Here is a 17,401-nt window from a genome sequence, read left to right as displayed (position 1 = left end):
TGTGATTTATTATAAGTGTATAAATGTAATGTATGCGCAAAGTCTTAAAGGGGTTGTCCCGCGCCGAAACGGGTTTGTTTTTTTTTTTGCATAGGCCCCCCGTTCAGCACAGGACAAACCCAAGGGATGTGTTGAAATAAAAAAAAAAAAGCCATGGAGACGGAGAAGCCAGCAACGGAGTGGATAAGTGAATAACTTCTGTATGGCTCATATTTAATGCACGATGTATATTACAAAGTGCATTAATATGGCCATACAGAAGTAATTAACTCCACTTGCTTTCGCAAGACAACCCCTTTAATTAATGTAACTGAAAAGCATTTAGCATGAGGTAGTTAATTTTGAATATGCAAACGTATTTTATTCTTCCCAATTTGTGCCCAGAGATATGTGTGTATATATACTAGATGGTAGTTATAGCAAGGAACAACTGCTACAAAGTTTATTAAAAAGACAGAAAAGAACATACAAGATTAATGCATAAACTACACAGGGATAGATGGGAAAATTTAAGATATGTAGTTTAAACAATGATGAAATAAGATAAAATTCATTACTATGCATATTTGCACATTTAATAATATTTAAATAGTTATAGCCAGATATATTATTATATCTATATATACAATTTTTTTTAGAAAACAGTACAAATTCAGAATCCATAATAAAATAGAACATTAATTGACTGTCCATGATCGGATATAGGAAGCGCTCAGATCGGACAAGTGGCTGACACATAGAAAAGGATAGAAGGGGTTAATACATCAGGTGTAATATAATTAATAAACGTTTTTAAAGGCAAGTATTGCACCATGGGATTAGGAGGTGATCAACATCTAATCAAGAGATCGAAATCCGTACTCCAGTAACATCTTAAAACCATGATGTTGTGAGCACAATGTATTAATAAAGCAGGAAACTTACTTTTAAAGAAAGTCTGAAGCTCCTGTCAGTCATTGCATACTTGTTACTAAGAGGCCGACTGGATCGAGTGGCAGTGGACTCAAAACAAGTTTCCTTCCATATGGAGCTGATCCCATAAAGAATAAGAGGGGAATATTCTGCTGCATATAGAGGTGAGTATTCCTACTGTGATTTGAGTTAAACTGCTTTCTTCTTCCCACCTCCTTTCTGCTCAGGGTCTGAGGATGACCCCTTGCCACATTTTTTTGGGGCACTGAAAGGTCCATGGCAAGGAACTCCTCGATCCCCGTCCTCCTTGCCCCCAGGCTCTGGGCTAGCCTTATCCTTGGAGGTTGCTAAACCCTCAAAAGAGGAAAACTCAGCACCCCCTGTAGGCCTCACCTTTTCCCCAAGAACCTTACCCTCCACCGAAAAAGTGAGAGAGCAGAACATGTTGGAGAGCTCAACAAGAGGAGAGTTTGGTTTGCCCCCCTGCACCTGGCCCAGTGAAGGAGAAGATCTCATATCCCTCATTTTTTTCCCCATAATGCTGCTTACATTTTTTTCTCTTGCCACTTCTTGCCTTCCTCATTCACACTTTCATAGTGTGAAAAATCTAAAGAGGTGGCAGCCTCCTCCCTCTGTATCCTCTTGACCTCCTCACCCACATCGCCATTCCCTGGAGCCTCAGCCATACGGACATCCAAAATAGGGGCAACATTGACCTACCTGCCACATGAGCCTCTGTCTGCTCCCTGCTCCTTCTGCACTTTTCTAAGAGCCTTAGCTTGGCAGCTCCAACATGTTTGTTCTCTCTTTGGCCCTGGGCACTACCGTCACTGCTGGTCCCTTCCCCTGCAGAGCCAACCTCACAGCACTCCACTAGGGCCATAACCGCATTGGTGAAAGAGCGTGGATAGTGGCTGAGTGGGTGTCACCTGATCTCTATCCCAGATGCTGCAAGATGACCTACCTCGCCACACACAACATGCTTGATGATATTGCAGACGGCACTCAAATGTTCCTATGGTAAATGTCCTGCCCGGTTGTCAGCAGTGACCATACGGTCTTACCTCTTTGCTCTTGGAAGGCACCAAGTCCATATCTCTCTGCCTAGAGAGACAACCCCACAACTCTACCCCCTACATTCTATGAGTTCTCTACTCTCCTCAAAGTCTTCAGGAGGCGCTATTGCAAAACTCCATCCTCAGACCCCAAAGACAAGGAGGATGCTACCCCCTCTCTCCAGCGGTGACCCTGCCAGACGTTGCCACTGGAGGAGCGACTGGATCCTAGACCACCCCCCGGCTACCTCCAGAACCTGTACCTGCTTATTCAGCAGATGCTGCTCTAGAAACAGGGGCACAATTGGTTAATGCAAGCAAATCGACACATGCATTATCACCAACTGGACTAAGACCTTGATTATTTTTGTTTTTATTACTGATCCCAGAAGGTGAATTCACCACCACCAGGGCCCTTTCAGTTATGCCAAATGCACCCTCCTGGTCAGCACCAATGTTGCCTGTATTTTTACAGGGTTCCTGGGACCGAGGCTGGAGATCTGCACTACAATCACCAGCATCCCCTACAACATTAGTGTTCTTGGCTGTAGCTCCACCCACTTAAGCCACTCTAGGATTAGTAGTCCCACAGATTCCAGAAGCAGCAGGACCTCTGGGTAGAGTTCTTTTTTTTTTTGTTTTTGTTTTTTTACCTGCTGCATTTTTACTATGCTCAGGATGTGTGAGAGGATCTGCAGACTTGACCACCACCTATTGTGCCCCCTCTGCACCTGACAGGCATTTTAGGGACACATAAAGGATAGCCAAGCCACCACAGGCTGAACCTGGTGACAGATCGCCCCCCTACTGGGAGGCGACCAACAGCACTAGTGCCTCCAGATTGGCCGTGGCCCTTCGTTTTGCCTTTTCCACTGACCAAAATCTCCTTTGCCTTCTAAACTCCTCCATGCTCACTACTGGCACAAGCGAGTATGGAGTTTTGGGTTGCATTAACCCTTTCTTCCCCGGTCCCCTGCACCAGACCCCCCCCCCCCCCCCCCCCCCACAGAGTCCGGGCCTAGGGGCATACCAGTATCAGCACCCTGGTCTGACCTTACAGTCACCAGAGTGCATGCTAACAAAAATGTATCTTGTATGAAGGCTTTTTCTTTTTCCCCACTGCTGTTTCTGCAGGTAATTAATCCCTGAAGCATAGACCTTGCATCCCCTCTGGGGATTCCTGCGCCCGATAAGGGCCCGCTCTCCACTGCTGCTTTCATTAACCCAATCCTCAGCATCTGAGCCCTCTGATGTGGGGGCAGGCCATTTCAAGCTGTCACTGTGGGGTGGCTTGATAGACTGTCTGTCAGATTGCAGTATGATGTAATGCTATAACATTACATCATACTGCAGGAGCGATCAAAGCATCTCTAGTTGTGGGCCCCTAGGGGGCCAAAAAAAGGTAAAGATAAGATTAATTAAGTTTTACTAGTTGAAAAAAAAAGTAATTGAAATTTAAATCACCCCTTTGCCATATCTATAATAAAAAATGTAAATCATAAAAAAAAAAAAAACATATTTGGTATTGCTCCATTCATAAATGTCCAATCTATCAAAGAAACACATTACTTACCCCGCACGGTGAACGTTGTCCAAAAAAAAGAATGCCAGAAATACACTTTTTTTCGTCACCCTGTCTCCAAGAAAAAAATGCAATAAAAAGATCAAAAGTTGTATGTATTCCGAAATGGTTGCAACGTAAACTACAGCATGTCTCGCAAAAATGACCTCTCACACAACAATGTCGATGGAAAAGTAAAAAGGTTATTGCTCGCAAAAAATGACGGCAGAAGATCATTTTAAAAAAATTAAATGTCTTTGAAAAAAAATAAAAGTAGCACAGCAAAATAAAAAACTATATAGGTTTTGGTATTGTAGTATTCATACTAACCCACAGTATAAAGTTAGCAGGTCATTTTTGTTGCAGTTTGTGCGCCGTAGAAAAGACGCACAAAAAATGGCTGAATTTTGTGTTGTTTACCATGTTACTCCATTTAGAATTTTTAAAAAGTTTTTCAGTACATTATATGTTACATTAAACAATACCATTGACAAATAGAGCTCGTCCTGCAAAAAACAAGCCCTCATACAGCGACGTCGAAGGATAAATAAAGGAGTTATGATTTTTTAAAAGGTGGGAGGAAAAAATGAAAATGGGGGGAAAAAGGGTCACATCCTTAAGGGGTTAAAGGGGTTGTCCTGCGCCGAAATCAAAACATTTTTTTTAAACAGACCCCCACTTAGTGCACAGTTAAAAAGCATCCATTTGTTTTTGTTTGGTTTTTTTTAAATTCACTTACCTGGATCCCCGTTCTGCAGCTTTGAAGATTCTTCTTTTCTTCTTTCAAAGATGGCGCTACTGGTCTTCTCCCATGGTGCACCGCGGGTCTTCTCCCATGGTGCACTGTGGATGTTCTTCTCCAGTCTTGCGTTCCACTGCCGATTACAGCCACCTCATTGGCTGATCGGCACCACGTGACGGAGGCGGAGCTATGATGACGCGGAGAGGAGGGAGGAGCCAGGATGCAGCTCGTGAGCCCGGACACATCCAGCGGAGGATTTCACTCTGCGCAAGCGCGACTGTTCATGCGACCAGAGAAGAGGCTTCATCGTCGCCATGTAGACGGGGACGCCAGCACCGGAGGGGGTAAGTGTATAACTTCTGTATGGCCAATATTTAATGCATGATGTATATTACAAAGTGCATTAATATGGCCATACAGAAGTGCATAACCCCACTTGCTGTCGCGGGACAACCCCTTTAAGATCTTTCAGTATCTGATATTTGGATACAGCCTCAGAAGGAGAACACACAATTAAAGGGGTTCTGACATCAAAAAAAAAAAATTGTACTCACCTTGCCTGGCCTGGCCCGATCGCCAGGCATGTCCCCTCCAGCCGGCATCTTCTTCTGTGCCTTTAAAGCAGAGCAGGAGCGGTCAAAAAGACCGCTTCCTGCTCTGGTCCGTCCGTCAGGCACTTCCGAGGTGAACGGACGGACCGCCCACAGCAAGCACGTCACAAACAGTGCTTGCTGTGGGCGACCCGTCTGTCCTGCTGAACTCCAGAGTGCTGCGCGTGCGCAGTGGAAACGCAGCCCGTCCTGACTCCTGTCAGAGGGCACCTCTCCACTGCGCATGCGCGCGATCCCGAAGTTGCGCGGCTCGTGCAGACAGAAGAGGAGGAACAGCGCCTGCCGGGAGATGACCCCCCCGATGTCAACAACAACAGAAGAACAGGTAAGTGTTATCTTTTTATGCTTTAGCAGCCATTAAACCGTGGGTTCCCTGGGTCCATTAGGCAGACCAGGGAACAATGGCTGCTAAAGCATAAAAACATTATTTGTGTCAGAACCCCTTTAACAGAATGGTTACTTTCCCAAACATCATGCCCCTCCCTTCAACCCTTACAACCAATACATCTCTCCAGAATACTAGACAAATTCATTAAAGCATATCCATTAACCCCCCCATTTTTCCCAATTAGACCAAATTATCACTTCTCAGTGTCATACTAGTAGAAGAACTGTGCTACGTAAAAGGAAATTTATTGACACCCAAGACACCACAAAACCAGCATATATCCTCGTGCAAGAAAAGGAACTAAATATTAAATTGTCGGACAGGGACATTAAATGCATTTTGGATTTTCTAAATGTATTCGATTGCAAGTTAACCATTATAAACTTCTGACCAGATGGTATAAATCACCACAATGCCTCTATGCTTAAAAATTAACTGATTCCAATCTATGTTGGCGATGCGGCAGTGAAATAGGTTCTTTAATACATATTTGGTGGCACTGTCCATTCTGGGACCAGATTGAAAAAAACATACGTAACATATCAAATGATACCTTTAGACTCTCCCCAGAATGTGTGATATTATCTAAACCTCTTCAAATTATAGACCCTCAAAGTCTAAACTAGTAACCCACTTAATCTCTGCTGCAAAATCCTTGATCCCTACCATGTGGAAGCAAACAGAAGTGCCTACATATAACCAATGGGTGGCTAAAATAAATGAAATCAGGGGAATTGAGGAACTAACAAATTGGGCTAATAGAACCCATGAAAAATTAGGTATAAACTAATCTAATCTATTATGATCTTTTAGAAGTAATAGAACAATGCTTTCTTGGACTTTGTTAAAGAATCTCTAAGTTTATAGAGGTGCGGTCCTGTGTAAATTATACATATTTATTCATCAAGGTGTACCAAGCAGTAGGATTCCTTCCTAAAAAATCTAATCCTTTCCGTTTTCACCCTTGAACCCTTCCTACTCCCTCCCCCACCCCCACAGCAATCTAGCTTTTTTTTAAATAATATGCAAAAAGTAAGGCTGGGTTAACACGGGGCGGATTTGCCATGGAAATTCCGTCCGGAATTTTGCTGCGGCAAATCTACCTGCGGCTAATCCCAGGATTAGCCAGCCATGTGGACAGGTTTTCTCAGAAATCTCGTCCACGCGAGACGGCCAATCCGTCGCGGCAAAGCCGGCAGAAGCCAGCGTTGTGGCGGGGATTCCCGGGGCTGCAGCATCTCCATTCTTTTTTATTTTCGTTGCGGCTGCGCTCTCCTCTATGAGAGCGCCCTCCGGAATAGAAAAGCTTGTGACCGAGCCGCTCCTAAACCCATGGCTAAGTGCTGCGGGGTTTGAAGCAGCGCTTTCCCAGCGGAAATCCTGCGTTTTTTCGCTGCGGCCTAACTGCGAGATTTCCCCCGGGAATACACCGTGTGGGAACCCAGCCTAATGGATAATGTTTTGAACATGCATTGATCTTTATTATATTTAACTGTAAATTTAATAAAAACAATTTAAAACAAAACAGCAGCTTTTTCCTGAAAGGGCCGCTGGGCTTCTTATCTTCGCTCTCTTTCTCCCTCATAATATTCAGTAGCTTTGGTACCATGGTTGCTTTCTTACTGTAGTAGGCCCGCTCAGCTTCATCATGGAGGTCCTCGCTGCCTCCTCGAACTCTCTCATATTTATGGTAATCCTTGATGCCAGATCAATCACAGACTTGCCCCCTTTGCAAGAACCCCAATTTAGATATGTGTGGGCTTTTACAGAAATACCCACTTTCTTAGCTTGGCTGCATGTCTTTCTAGGGTCTGTGTCCTCAAGGGGCGTCACGGTGACATTGCTGCCACTCCAACCACATCTGTCCCCTTCTTGGGTTCTTTCCTTCTTCCCCTCCATCTGACTGAGGCCGGGGGGAAGAAGTCTGGGACTCCATAGCAGACTGAAGCCTGGTACCTGAAGCCTTTCCTGGGTGCAGCAGGGCAGCTTACCCCTGGGAATGAGCCACACTGGTTTATAGCAGAGCTTACAAAGCACTTCACCGCCTTCAGCAATTCCCAGCAGACTGAGATTCTAGAGTGGTCATCATTGTTACCTGAGTGGCACCCCATAAAAAGTCTTGCTGGGTTGTGATGAAGGTGGCTGCAGCATATAAACCCAAGAATATTACTTACCTGGAGGCCATTGCCCATGAGGAACAGTGTAAGATGCCTCAGGAATGCCACCAGAATCTGCTGTCTAGTTATGCATCATATTTGCAGAGGGTTATAACAGCAAAAGGTGCTCTACTAAGTATTAACCCTTTCCAATCCAATATCCCAGCCATCCACACGCTCCCCAACTCTTACTTATTTTGGGTGGGAAAGTGCATGGATTCCTTGGAATTACTCAAGAAAAACACCTAAAAATGACCAGTCATGTTGCTTTTATTAGCAATTTTTAAAAATTAACTATTTCCAATCTAGTGTTGGTCCTTGTCCAACATGAAAATTTCCCTGCATAGCTCCAATGTCGGATGAGGTCTGCCACATGCTTCTAGCAGTATGCAGGACCGCACATACTGTAATATACGAAAATGGTAAATGAGAAAATCTAAAAAAACGCAATGACCCAGAATATCTCAGCATGCTGCTCATTGGTCGATGTTCAATAATGTAACCTCACATTCTGCACACAATATCCACGTACATGTAGTTTCTATATCACTTGTCATTATCCAATCTGTGCTATCTGAAATAGACTATGCAGTAACCTTGCTAAATATGTTAGCTGGTGCACATCCAGTTCAAGTCTTCAAACACAACCCCATCTAGTTCATTTCTATGGTTTACCATTCATACGCACCACAATACTGGAGACCTGCAGAGTGTACCTGGATGTCGGAGCGCTGGCCTGCATACTGGTAGAATCATGTCGGACCTCACTCGATATCGGAGCTTTGCAGGGAAATTTTCTAACAAGGTCCAACACTGGATTGGAAAGGATTAAAGTTTCTTGTGTAGTGGCCCAGGACACCATCCTGGTCCCCTCCATAAATGTCATACATGTTTTGTCTCTTGTGGATGCACTGTGCAAAGCTGTCATGTCATTTTCTGTATGTATGTTGCATGTATTCTACTGAGTCATGTGGTACAAGTGAGTGTATAAATGTGAGTGTCTGAGAGCAGGACGAAGTTCCATCTTGTCAACCTGAGTATACTAACATAGAGCCGCATGGAAGCACCTTTAGCTTCCATGTAGGTGAAAATGAAGGAAGAAGAGCGACATCCTGCAGTGTCTGGAGAGTGGATGTATAACATAGTAACATAGTATGTTAGGCTGAATGAAGACAATGTCCATCTAGTTCAGCCTGTTTCAACCCCGTTCTTGTTGGTCCAGGGAAAGGCAAATTCTTCCTCACTCCATGATGCAAGCCAGAGTAATCTCTGGATCAACAATTGATATCATCAACCCCACTGGTCTCCTAATGTCTTAATCCTGTAATATCGTAGCATTCTAGAAAGGCATCTAGTCCCCTCTTAAATTCCTCTATGGATTTTGCCATCACCACGTCCTCAGGCAGAGAGTTCCACAGTCTCACTGCTCTTACAGTAAAGAACCGCCATCTGTGTTGTGATGAAACCTGCTTTCTTCTAGACATAGCAGATGCCCTCTTGTTACTGCCGCAGTCCTGGGTATAAACAGATCATGGGAGAGATCCTTGTATTGCCAATAATGTATTTATACATAGTTATTTGATCACCCCTTAACAATCTTTTTTCTAGGGTAAATAATCCCAACTTTGATAGCCTCTCTGGGTATTCTAGTCCCTTTATTGCATGAGTCCCAGCAATAGAGAGAGAGAGCAACTCTCAACTTCCTAAAACACGTACCCATTCACATCACAATACAGGCATTTTCCTGTGCAGCCGTCCGTCAGTTAGGATCACCGCACAGAGGTACCTTATTGGCTAAGCCTCTTCTGAATAAATGTTTTTACCAGAGTTTATGTGGAGTGACCCCTACCCTGTTTCCTCCTCTGGAGTGCTCCCAATCCAGGACCGGTAACATATAGATAACTTGGACTTTTGGGGCGTATTGATCCTATGTATCCTCCCTACCTCTGAGTAACTACTACCACTGAATTGTGCCTGTTATACAAGTTAATTTCAAGTAAAAGTTCTACTGGACCCTAACCGTTCCTAGGGACCTGAGGTATTACACACGTCTCCGTGTTATTTACTCCGCTGCATTGAATAACGGTGGCGTTACGAGTGATATCTACTACAACCCCACTCATCCCCTTTATTGGCACTGTCAGCCAAAGGAATGTCGAAGCCTGGCTTGCAATCTACATTGGCCTTGGTAGCGTCATTCCTACGCGACCAGAGCATGGTAAGTGCCACCGTGACACGTCAGCACTTAACCCTCCCAGCTCTTCACATTAGCCAGGTGCCCAGGGTCGCCCCTCTGGGGTGTTGCACTTGTCATGAGGGGATTGAATAATACTGAGTCAGTAAAAATGGCATTTATGGTGAATTTGGATAAACCACTTTTTAGTTGTGTTGCAGAATTTAAATTGTTCTTGTTTGAATGTTCTTTGAATGTTTGAAAGTTTTTTTAAATTTAACATAAAAACATAAATTGAGGATGAATAATTTTGATTGCAACATTTAATACATAACTTGTAATCTAAGTTTTGCTGTTCCGGCGCTGTTTCAGAGAATTTTAGTGTACAAGATATGTGCAAATACATATGAGTCCGTCCATCTACACTCAAAACACAACGTGACTCAATGCGAAGGCTGCACTTGCTACAAGCTAGTGTTGAGAGGTTGTGCTCCGGTGGACTCCAGTGACAAGTGCGGTAATACGCCAGTGATGCTTCAGGGAACCTACCTCTTCCTCGGGGCCTATTACCACACTTATCACTGGAATCAGTCAGATCTCAGACTTCCCTGAGCACTTGGGGGATTATATATGAAATTGCTTTAATCTCCACAAATTCAAATATATAAAGCATTGAAAATGAAAAAGTTGACCATATGCTGCATTTATTCTGATCTTTCCTACACAAGGATGACAGGACTTTTGTTCCACCTTAGTGACAGGAGATCCTTTGGGTTGTTAACTAGACTGAGGAAAGGTCATCAATATTGAAGTCCCAAAAAACACCTTTAATATAAAAACTTGATTTATACATTAGGTCATTTTCTGATGACACGTTTGCAGCCATCCATACTTAGGAGGTACTAAGCAGCGAGGGGAAATGAGATGGTAGTAACGGTGGCTCTACTGCTCCTCCTGGCAGAGTGGGAAAAATGCTAGGGTCAAACTCTACCAGTGGTAAAAATAATAATGAAATTACTTCTACCAACCCTTCAGCATCCACTTGACTTATTTTCCTCTTCTGTTCTCTCTCTTACTCTTTTCTCAGTTAAGTCTCTTTTTCTCTCTCCTTCCTATTAACTTTCTTTTCAGTTGACTCTCTATCTTCCTCTCTTTTCTGTCTCTCTAGCATAAACTTGGTTTCATACTCACACTTAGTTGTTGTTTCTCACTGCACCGGCTATGGTAGATGTTCACCTTATTCCACCTCGGTCTCTATCGCAGGTTCCTCTGGACTAGACTTTCTAACCCCACTCACTCTCTACCTTTTATACTCTCCCTGCTAACCAATCCTGCGCTAAGGGAAATCTCTCTATACAATCCCAGTAGTAGCTAGAGGTGACTGACAGGTATGAGTGCAGGTTAGGGTATATTCTTCAGTCATGTAGTGTTAGGTAGTAGCAACATCAGACATTAACCCATTATTAACCATTTAAAGTAATAAACACATAATTCCACCCATTATCATACATTTAAAGATATACATTTACACTTGACAAGAGGTAGCTATAACAAATCTGGGGTACTACATATTCCCTTTGAAAATAGAAGCTACTTCGTGCAGTTAACTCTTCTTTCTCATCCTATAGAGCCACCGGTTGTGAAAGTGATACAGATCCCTATAGACAATATTACGTTCAGGGTATCCTGCCAGGCGTATGACCATTACCCTAAGGAGATCTTCATAATGTGGTACATGAACGGACAACAGATGTCGGAGGAGATAATGGAGAGGCTGATTCTGCCAATCCCCGGCTTGACATATCTAACCTCTCTATCTTTCAATGTCACTTCTATGGCTGATGACGTTTATACCTGCAGGGTCAACCACAGTAGTATGCAGCGTGATTTTACCCAGAACTGGAGTAAGTGGACTAGACTGCTGGTATACACCAAAACTAGTGCATAGCCTTGAAGGGTTTGTGTCAAGTCTTAAACTTGCCCACTATTCACAAGACCCAATCATGAGCATGAGGGTCCTGTCTCACACATGTCCAATGGTAGTGCATTTATCTCTATGGGACTTTTGGAGATAGCCGCGTACAGCACTACTGTCACACTCCTCCTCATTGTGATTGGATTGTTAGAAGGATTGGGGAGCTCAGGATCCCCATTCTAGTGATTGTCAGAGATTCCAGCGGTGGAGGCCCTGGTTATCAGATCTGATAAATACATGTGGGCTCAACAATCAGACATTTACCACTAATTTCGTGTAGGTAATAAATGTCAGTTGTGGTACAACACCTTTAACCTACATGTATGGTGGATGTACACAGCATTTGTATGGAGCAGGCTCTGGAGCTGAACCCGCTCCATACACGGCAAGTGTTGCCCGTCAAAATATAGCATACTGCAGTACTGAGGTATAAGTGACCACATGATTGTTAGTTCAAATCCCCCTTGGGGACTAGAAGGATAGTAAAAATAAGTTAGTTTTATTACAAAAAAAAAAAATATATTTATAACAATCCTTTTTGTATTTTTAACATAAATTCAAAACCAAACAAAAAAACAAGGTGACTATTGTAAGAAAACATACACAACCAAATTGCCCTTTTTTGACTACCCTGTCTCCAAGAATTTTTTTTCCTAAAAAGCAATTAAAAAGTCATATGTACCCCAAAATAGAAACTCCAGGTCCCTCTGCAAAAAAAGCTTTCATAGAACCACAGTGACCAAAAAACAAAATGGTTATGGCGGTTAGAAGATGGTAACAATGGTTAATTAAAAAAATATACTGTATACATTTTATGTTTTAAAAGTAGTACAGCAAAAAAACCTAAAGGTTTTTTTCGTTGCTATTTAATGCTTTTTGCTATTTTTAATTTGACCTTTTTTAATGTTCCTGCAGGGGACTTGAACCAGAGAAGCTATGATCGATGTGATAATGCATGCAGTTATAGATGAGCGAGTATACTCGCTAAAGGTAATTGCTCGAGCGAGCATTGCCTTTAGCGAGTATCTCCCCCGCTTGAGACGGAAGGTTCGGGTGCCGGCAGCGGGCACGGAGCTGCGGAACGGAGAGGAGATCTCTCTCTCCCTCTCTCCCTCCCCCCCCCGCTCCATCCTGCTGACAGCCGCTACTCACCGCTCCCCCGCGCCAGCACCCGAACCTTCTGTCTCAAGCGGGGGAGATACTCGCTAAAGGCAATGCTCGCTCGAGCAATTGCCTTTAGCGAGTATACTCGCTCATCTCTAATTGCAGTAGTTCTGTACTGTAATGCATTATTGCTTCCAATAGCTATTTCAGGTCATGGCAGAGCAGTTCAACATTGTCTGGTACCCAGTTGCCATAGCAACCCATCGGCCCTCTGAGTTTAAATAGCAGAGGGCCAATGATGTCCCTCTGTGAACCCTTTACATGTCGCTATCTATAATGATCATGGCATGTAAGGGGTTAACAGCGGGAATTGGTGTTCTTACCAATCCCAGCTGTTGCAGCTGGAGGTTGGCTGTCAGTCACAGTTTGATCCTACTGTGGGATGGTGCAGACTCATTTCTGAGCCGATGCCCTCCACAGGATGTAAGTTTTCCTCCTGTTGCATTAAGTACCATACACCCAAGATGTAAACTTATGTCCTGTGGGATTAAGGGGTTAAAGGGATTTAGTGTTTCTGTGCTTCTAGACAGAAATCTCCCTTGCAGTCGTCACGCCTCTGTGCCCTAGCAGGGCAGATATACAGGCGCTGTTTTTAATGAGATAACCTATACACGTTACTATCCTGTAGTCTCAGTAGGAAATAAGGTTTCCCTTATGCAGAGGCTTACGATGGGGGTTGCAGGAGAGACAAGATCTTTGCCTCTCCTGTACTATGACTACATCTCCTCCCTATCACTTGATGTTATGTCTATACATACAAGCTCTCATTGATGGACAAAGCAAACCCTTTCTAATACTTTGTGTTTTCTCTATGCAGGGATTTCAGGTGATTATGAGAGTCTAAGCAATCCTCCTTCTGATCTACCTATTGGGGCCGTGATCGCTATCTGCCTGGCCGTCATCCTCATCATTGTTTTTATGGTGTTTGGTTCAGTAGCTCTTGCAAGGAGCAAAAGGCAATGACAAAAGGACATAAATAGCCAGTGCAATGAGATTTATGGAGTGAGATGAAGGAATGTCACAAGCCCACCTAACACTAGATACATGAAGCTCAGTATCGGGCAACTTATGTTCGTCAGAAGCTTTTAAAGGGGACATGCCATCAGAAAGTGGCCCAGTATATATCATTATGTTATGTTAAACATATTATTTAAGAGTCTGTGTTTTTTTTCATGCCACCATCTGTATTTTTTTTTTTTTAAATCCTGAAATTCTGCAGTTTTCACTCTGACCAATAAGCCGAATAATAGTCTGACACTTCCTGTTCTGCAGAGGAAACTTCTCAGCCATCATGTCATTATCATCACAGGCAGTATTACACTGAGAGGGGATAACAATATATAGATAACACAGGAGCCACCATTCACAATAGGTGATGTCACTGAACACCTCCTCCCCTCCCTGCACACTGACCATTGGGACTAATAGTCTGACACTTCCTGTTCTGTAGAGGAAAATTCTCAGCCGTCATCTCATTATCATCACAGGCAGGATTACATTGAGAGGAGAAACCTATATTTAGATCACACATAGTAACATAGTATGTTAGGCTGAATGAAGACAATGTCCATCTAGTACAGCCTGTTTTAATCTCGCCCATGTTGATCCAGAGGAAGGCAAAAATAAAAACAGCAAGCCAATTAGCTCTTATGGAAGAAAAATTCCTTACTGACTCTCTAATGGCAGCCAGAGTAATCTCTGGATCAACATTTGAGATTAACAACCCCACTGGTCACCTAATATCTATATCCTGTAATATCGTAGTGCTCTAGAAAAACATCTAGTCCCCTCTTAAACTCCTCTGTGGATTTTGCCTTTACCACGTCCTCAGGCAGAGAGTTCCACAGTCTCACTGCTCTTACAGTAAAGAACCCCCTTCTGTTTTGGTGTTGAAACCTGCTTTCTTCTAGACATAGAGGATGCCCTCTTGTTACTGCCGCAGTCCTGGGTATAAACAGATCATGGGAGAGATCCTTGTATTGTCCCCCTCATGTATTTATACATAGTTATTTGATCACCCCTTAGGCATCTTTTTTCCAGGGTAAATAATCCCAATTTTGATAGCCTCTCTGAATATTCCAGTCCTCCCATTCCACTTTTATTTTGTATATACTCTTTTATTTTTCCATTATGGGGAAAGGGGAAGGAGTTACAATGAAGGTGAGGTGAAGTCTATAAGTAATCACATTGTAAAACAATCAATCTTGTTCTTAACAAGGAACAATAGCAGTTCTGATGAAAATCCAATAGAAAGCATTAGATAAGAAAAGATAAAAATGCAAAGAATAAAACCTAGATGTAGCGCAATCAAATAGAGAAATACAAGTAAATCAATGATTAGGAGGCATCAACGAGTTGTGGTGGTGGACCAGGGTCTCCGCGTGTGAAGGAGAGCCAAACGTTCCAAAGATTTAGCTCTGACCCTCTCGAAGGAACAGATAGTATTGACCTCATTATACCATTCCAAGATAGAGGGAACTGTGCTGTCTCTCCAGTATCTGGGGATTAAAATCTTAGACGCATTTATGAGGAATGGGAAAGCGGACTTGTACTTAATTAGTAAGCCTGGAACATCTATTTAAGAGGTGTTAGGCTAATGATAATTTTAAAAAAAGACCAAGTAACCTTTGGTTTTCTTCCCAGAAGGAGCGCAAAAGGGGGCATGAAAAGCAGATATGGGTATACAAACCGATACCATCTGAGCATCTCCAGCATAGAGGTGAATAGTCTGGGTCTTCTTTATTGAGCAGAGCTCGGGTTTTATACCACCTGGAAATGATTTTGTAATTTAATTCTTGGAACCTAGTGGAATAGGAGGACGATTGTGATCTGCCTATGATATCATTTATCTCATCTGCGGTAAAAGTGGTGTTAAGTTCAGAATCCCATATGGGAATAAAGGAGGGATGTTGTTCATTCTGTATCAAAACTCTATAGATTTTAGAGATTGAATTCATAACAGGTTGAGGATTCCATGATAATTTGTGAAATAGAAGATTCTGATCTGTGTCTATAATATCTGGAGAATACATCACAACTGAATCCCTAATGATGCATAAATCTTCGCTTTTGAGTATAGTATCTTCCAGGTTGTTTAGGAACTGTAAGTCCTGGGGTACAGACATGTCAGTAATGAGACAGAGGCATTGTAATGCAATTAAATGGATGTCACTCATAATTTTCTACTCAAGCATTCTAAATTTGTTAGGAATTAGTGCAAGGAGTGGCGTATAGCTACTGATCTAGGGTACATATTTATGCTTTTTGTTAAATTTATGCCATAAACTCAAGGGTAACTGGGTGAAAGGGTTTTGGATCGCTTTCAATTTAGGTTTGCTATATAAAATGAACCAGAGTGATATTTTCTGATCATTGTTTAGTGAAAAAAGTTCCAGCTCCACCCAAAGCTTAGGACGTGTTTGGCGGGTTAGGTCCACCATGTGGTTCAGGTGTGACACAACCCAGTACAGTTCAAAATCTGGGAGCCCTATGCCAACACACCTTTCGGTTTTGATAAGTGTTGTTTGTTTAACCTTATAACCTTTCCCTGCCAGATAAACTTTGCTACAAGGTTTTTTAGTTTGGCAATAAAGATTTGCGGGACCTCTATCAGAAGAGTTTGGAGTACATATAGTATTTTTGGCAAGCAGACCATTTTAATTAGATTCTTCCTGCCAAACCAGGAAATCGGCAGAGAGCTCCAAGAGATAAGGTCCTTCTCAATTCTCTCCAGTAGAGGCAAAAAGTTTAAATTGTAAAGATCCGTGTGGTTCTGGGATATTTTTGCCCCTAAATATGTAATCTGTTTACTTGAGATTCTGAATGATGAGATTTTTAAGATTTCTGTCCATGAGTCATGCTTAATATTTTTTATTTAATAATTCTGATTTTGAAACATTTAATTTAAAATTGGAGATCTGGCCAAAGTTCCTAAAGTCTTGTAGAAGGTGGGGGATTGCGATTTTGGGATCTGTAAGAAAAAACAACATATTTTCCGCATAGGAGGCCAATTTGTGTTCTCTGGAATCGCACTTCATTCCTGTAATTTTGTTATTTTGTCTAACTTTTTTTCAGTAAGGTCTGCATGGTTAGAAAAAACAGTAAAGGAGACAGGGGGCAGCCTGTCTAGTTCCATTATTAATCTGGACTGTAGGGGAGTGATCAGAGTTAATTTTAATTCTAGCCGAAGGAAGAGAGTACAAGGCCATAATCTTGTCTATGAATTTTTCTGGGAAATCAAATTTTTGAAGGGACTAATCAACTCTATTAAAGGCCTTTTTGGCATCTATGGGCTAGTGGAGATTTATTATGATGGGCTAGATATATCAAGTTAAGTAATTTTGAGGTATTGTCTTTTGCTTCTCTATTCGGTATAAAGCCCACCTGCATTGACCAGACCAAGCAAGATCGCTTTTATTCTATTAGCTAAAATTTTAGTGTATATTTTAAAATCATTATTTATTAATGATATGGGTCTATAACTATTGCACAGGGTAGCATCTTTTCCTTCTTTGGGGATTAATGTTATATGTGCTGTCAGCGCTTCTTTTCTGAAAGGGTTTCCAGCACTGATGGAGTTAAAGTAATAAACTAGTTGTGGAGTGAGGATCTCTTTAAACGTTTTGAAATATAGGGAACCAAAAGCCATCTGGGCCAGGGCTTTT

At 42.4% G+C, this 17,401-nt stretch overlaps 1 protein-coding gene across 1 annotated transcript in view; it reads left to right on the top strand.

Annotated features, from left to right (window-relative positions):
• The window catches only part of LOC136579710 (patr class I histocompatibility antigen, CH28 alpha chain-like), a 51,331-nt gene extending 37,398 nt beyond the window's left edge, over positions 1-13,933 (top strand). Inside the window, exons 4-5 of the mRNA XM_066579775.1 lie at positions 11,227-11,502; positions 13,555-13,933. Coding sequence (XP_066435872.1) covers positions 11,227-11,502; positions 13,555-13,700 — 422 coding nt within the window. The 3' untranslated portion in view covers positions 13,701-13,933. The remainder of the gene's footprint in view (positions 1-11,226; positions 11,503-13,554) is intronic.
• Positions 13,934-17,401: the final 3,468 nt, after the last annotated feature.

This window comes from Eleutherodactylus coqui, chromosome 10, assembly GCF_035609145.1.
Source record: "Eleutherodactylus coqui strain aEleCoq1 chromosome 10, aEleCoq1.hap1, whole genome shotgun sequence".
Taxonomy (NCBI): Eukaryota; Metazoa; Chordata; class Amphibia; order Anura; family Eleutherodactylidae; genus Eleutherodactylus; species Eleutherodactylus coqui.
Note: the sequence above shows the minus strand (reverse complement) of the source record. Positions and strands in the feature narration are given on the sequence as shown.